Raw genomic sequence first — 5,059 nt, forward strand, 5'->3', positions numbered from 1 at the left:
CGAATTGAAAATTTGTTCAAAATGTTAGAAGCAGGGCTCAAACCCCTTCCTTCATAAATGGAGGCACTATTTACAGCCACTAGGCTACTGTGCTCTTCATTAGTATATACGCAAATTATAATATATAAATATTTTTCATCAAATTACTTCTATTTAATTTATTTTAATTTTAGTTATAAATCACTTATTGTTTCTTTTCATAATTATATAATATCTATTAATATTTTTTTAATAAATACTTGTAGTATATAATAATATAATAAATATAAACTAATTAATAAATTATTGAAATTTAAAAATAATAGTTATTTTAATATAAAAACAAAATTAAAATATTTATGATAGAGTAAAAATAATAAAATATTTATTATTCCTGTTCTATATTATTTTAAAATAGCTTGATATTTTTAAAATATTAGTAAAAATATTTATTTTAAATTTTAATTTTAAATTTGTAACTATTTTTTATTTTTTATTTATATAGGACCGAGTCAACCGGTTCAACCAGTGACTCACCGGTTGAACTAGTAATCCAGTAACCCAGTAACCTGACCGGTTCGATCACCGATTCGGTTCTGACAACTAGACTTAAAAGACAAGGAGGTCTTCAACAAAAAAATTTTTTTTCGGCTGATCTTTGTTTCTATGAGATTTAAATTATTTTTACTTATAAAATTAAATAAAAAATATATTAGTAATTAATATGTTATACAAATATGTTTTAAAGAGAAATTATTGATAAAGAAACTAATCAATCTTACAAAATTAAATATTAAGAACCGAAAATAATATTTTTTGTCGAAAACCTTGAAATCTTTTAAAAAAATTATCAAAAATTGAGATGAATATTCATTCAAATATTTAATATAAAATTAAAAACTAATTTAATATATCTATAATAATAACATAATAAATAAAAGGACAAAGTATACTTTTTGTTCCTAAAGTTTCGTAAAAGTTTTAAAAATATCCCTAAATTTATTTTGTTTTAATTTTGTCCTAAAAGTTTTCGATTTGCATCAAATATACCCTCGATGGCTAAATTTTCAAAAAAATTTAAGACTAATCTAACAATAATGCATGAAAATTATGCTTGATTTTTTTTTTCCAAAGATAGTAGGTTATATTTCATTAATTATTGAAAAATGAAATACAAAGATGTCCAAAAGGAGGACAGCATAATGAAAGGTGGGGATTTCCCAAAAACACTACACTGAAGGTATTCATCCAACGGTGCGTGGTCGAAAAACGAAAAAAATCTTAAAGAAGAAAGAATGATAAATCAAATTGAATGCAACTAAGAGCTTGCCTCGTGGAGATGACGACCTAAACTGAGAGTTCTTTGGATTTCACGGAGCAACTTGACAGAGCTTGCTAGAATGGCAGACGGCATTGAAGTAGAACCTTCAAAAATCAACTGGTTGCGAGTTTTCCAGCAGTTCCAGCAAATGATGGCAAGTAATTGAGGATTACGGTCAGTATTCTTCAACGGGTTAAGCATCTCTGTTGATGCAATCCACCATGTCCAAAAGTCGTTAGGACTCTGAGGGGGAAGACAGTCACAAAGATAACTCTGAGACCATACATCTTTAATTCTAGAGCAATCGATCAAACAATGAGTGACTGTTTCGGTTGCTTCATGACAGCAGGGGCATATTGGTGATATAGATGGGATGCGGTGATGAATCTGAGAAAGTACCGGGAGCCGGCCATGGAGAGCTTTCCAGATAAATAGCTTAATTTTGTGAGGCAAGTTCAACTTTCATAGATCAATCCACGGCTTTTTCTGTTGCATATAATTAGGGCAAAGCTCCAGAGGCGGATGGTAAAATAAATAGCCAATTCTGTAACCTGAAACTGTATCATATTGTTTGGATTTGTTCAAATTCCATTGCAATTTGTCCCTACTCTGCTGAATTTTAACTGACAAAATCCTATTTGCAACGTCTTGGGGAAATAATTCTTGAATAAGATTCTGATTCCAATTCATATCTTCAGTAATTAGAAAATTATGCTTGATTTGCTTGTATTAAGGATTGTTCTTATGAAATTGTTGTTAAATTGATCTTAAATTTTTTAAAGAATTAGCTGTCAGGGATATATTTGATGCAAATCGAAAATTTTTGGGACAAAATTGAAACAAAATAAAATTTAGAAGGTATTTTTAAAATTTTTGTCAAACCTCAAAAGACACAAAATATACTTTATCCTAATAAAATATAGATAAATAATATTGTACCACATAATATAAACTAACAAATAATCAAATAATATTATTAAACAAGATTATCCGTCTACCTCAATATATCATATTTCACTAATAGTGTCATCAAGCGACATCAACACTGTTAATGAAAAATGAATCAGGACTTAACAACTTAGTGAACCGTTGCCGTTGGTACAACTAGAATCACGATTTTGGGGCACGACGCCGGCGTCAGACCACTTTGGGCTTAACTCGAAGACCAGGACACAGAACGGGGCAGAAAACACCCATAAACAGAAACAAGTAAAAAAGGGAAGCACTTCTCAGAAAATATGGCGTTGAAGGAGTCTATTGTCATCGACGCAGACGACGAAAGCAACCACAACAACAATGCACTGTATCAACTCCAACCTTCTCAGATATGCGAATCATTCTTTGATCACGACGCCCAGCACCAACAAGAACAACAAGGTTTCGCCAGACGCCAATGGCGACGGTTAGATTCATTTTCTACTATCCATCCCATTCACTTTCTTGCTTTCTTTCATTCTTGTTTTCTACATTGTCCCTGGACAAAACCTCAACATGAAAAATATTCAATATAGTTCTTGGGAATTGAAAATGCTGATCAAATTAGTTACTATTGGGACTAACCTTCTCCTCTCTCTCTGTCTGTTTCTGTATGATCTTTAAAGATTTCTTGGAAGGTGAGCGGATATGGTTTATGCATTGAATATGGTCTTATGTTTTTTTTCTTATTAATTTTGAAAGAGTTGAGGTAATTGAACTGTTCTGTGGACCACAAACAAGTAACACTGATTCCGAATGGTTTCTTTCACTTTTAACTATCATTCTTGTTGGATTGTTATTATTTTCTCTTCCCCATGTACAGAAATTCTTACTAAGAGGTGTACATGGCAAATTAGATAAATTAATTATGTTTGTTTGGATTTCTTTTTCCACTAAAAGCTTGTGATGTAAAGATTTTAATTGTAGGTTGTAAGCTAGCTTTCTTATTGTCCCTTCATTAAATCTGTGAGTTCTGAATGTTTAAGTGTATGAAATAATGAAATCTGAGTAGTGAAATAAGTATAGTTCTCTCTTATTATAAACAAAAAGTTAATATAATTGTATACTCCTCCTCTAAGTGCAATTTTTATTCTTGACTTCCACTGGTGTAGTGAAAATGCCATTCATCTTGGGGAAAATGAAAAAAGAGAAAAGGAGTTACTGAATCAAATTATCAAGGAAGCTGAAGAATATATTCAAGCTTTCTATGAAAAAAGAAAGGTTAATTGTGAGACAAGCAAAGCTACCAACAGAGGAAAGGAGAAGGTAGAAGAAATAGTGAAGTTCCCTTCTGCCTTTTTGCGGAACATTATTCATTTTGTGTCATTTCTCATGTTTTTTAAAGAATATATGCAGATATACTTGGCAAACCAAGCGAAGTTTCACAAAGAAGCTGACAAACATTACTGGAAGGCAATAGCGGAGATGATCCCTTCTGAAGTTGCCAATATTGAGAAGAGAGGAAGGAAAGCAGAAGCTGAGAAGAAGCATCAAGTCAATCCTATTCAGGGTCCCAAGCCTGGGAAGCCTACAAATCTTGCGAGAATGCACCAAATGATTTTGAAGCTTCAACAGAACCCTCTGCCGCCCAAAGAAGACAACAAAGATGGTAAATCTATGAAAGATGGAGAGGATGCCAAGACTGGAAAAAATTGTTAAGCGGGTGCAAGAGGCTGCTTGTTCAGCTTTTGCAACACTTGAAGAGGTTCTGACTACAATATCTGTTTGTTTTCGCTTAATGAATCATATTCAGTTATCCAATTTACTTAATTTTATGTATGGCCCACATTTGGTTTACTTCAAACAGGAGGCTGCAGAAGAGTTGGCACCACGATTAGAAATTATATTGAAGCACCTGATGCTAGCGTTTGAGAAATATTAGGTTGTGGTTGTTTGATGTATTTGCAGATATATTGTTATTTGTAAATATATTTTTCTCAAAAATTGTGGTTGTTTGATGATTTTGTTGGATCTTTTGATATTTTGTGGTTGTTGTTGTAGGAAGAATTTTTAGTGGGATCATTTTGATGTTTTGAGAATGATTAAATGTTATTTAGATTAGCGATTGTCATTAGATTTATAAAGAACCAAATTCTAGTTGTAATGAACTTATATAGTTTAAAAAGGCTTTAGTATTAATTTTACTAGGGGTGAGCATGGGTCAGTTTGATTTGGATTCAAAGTAAAATTAGAACCGAACTGATCAAAATATAATTAGTTCGGTTTGGTTTGGATTTATATTTTTTTGTGTATGTACCCGAACCAAACCAAACCGATTAACAACAGATTGGTTCGGTTCGGGTAATTGGGTACCCAATGACTTTGAAATTCATAAAAAAACTAAATTTTTATCTTAAAAATTCATCAAGTACAATAAACATGTAATATAAATATAAATAATCTAAAGATGTTAAACACTAAATATATTAAAAACTAAACTCATTAAAATCCAAACGTATTAATAGTGAATAATCTCATTAAAAGCCACTAAAAGTCATATATATATTTTTATTTTTTTATTTAATTAATATATAATCGGGTTCACGGGTTGGTTTGGGTTTCGCATCCCAGAACCGATACCCGAACCAATCACTAACAAAGGCCATTAGTTTAGTTCGGGTTGGACCCAATTACCCGTTGATTACAGAACCAATTTAATTGGTTCGGTTCGGGTTCGGACGGGTAATCGGGTACCCCGCTACCCGTGCTCACCCCTAAATTTTACTTTTAAAAAAATTATGGTTTAAAAATCGAATTTTCTAAAAACTAGGGGTGGCAACGGGG

The 5,059-nt window shown here is 31.8% G+C and overlaps 1 protein-coding gene across 2 annotated transcripts; it reads left to right on the forward strand.

Moving 5' to 3' along the window:
• The first annotated feature begins 2,406 nt into the window (after window positions 1-2,406).
• Window positions 2,407-4,419, forward strand: LOC112737645 (clathrin light chain 1). Of its 2 annotated transcripts, XM_025787631.3 has the most exons (4): window positions 2,420-2,702; window positions 3,388-3,541; window positions 3,632-3,980; window positions 4,083-4,419. In XM_025787631.3, exons 1-3 carry the CDS (start codon window positions 2,539-2,541, stop codon window positions 3,932-3,934), a joined length of 621 nt encoding a protein of 206 aa, XP_025643416.1. In that variant the 5' UTR covers window positions 2,420-2,538; the 3' UTR covers window positions 3,935-3,980; window positions 4,083-4,419. The 2 variants fall into 2 exon arrangements, with proteins under 2 accessions (XP_072067534.1, XP_025643416.1); XM_072211433.1 differs by having other exon boundaries at window positions 2,407-2,702; window positions 3,632-4,419.
• Window positions 4,420-5,059: the final 640 nt, after the last annotated feature.

Source organism: Arachis hypogaea, chromosome 13 (genome assembly GCF_003086295.3).
Source record: "Arachis hypogaea cultivar Tifrunner chromosome 13, arahy.Tifrunner.gnm2.J5K5, whole genome shotgun sequence".
In the NCBI taxonomy this organism is placed as follows: Eukaryota; Viridiplantae; Streptophyta; class Magnoliopsida; order Fabales; family Fabaceae; genus Arachis; species Arachis hypogaea.

Coding starts and splice junctions, on each gene's coding strand:
- LOC112737645 (XM_072211433.1), top strand. CDS start 2,539: ATGGCGTTGAAGGAGTCTATTGTCATCGACGCAGACGACGAAAGCAAC. Junction 2,703..3,387: donor GCCAGACGCCAATGGCGACG/GTTAGATTCATT, acceptor CCACTGGTGTAG/TGAAAATGCCATTCATCTTG. Junction 3,542..3,631: donor CCAACAGAGGAAAGGAGAAG/GTAGAAGAAATA, acceptor GAATATATGCAG/ATATACTTGGCAAACCAAGC.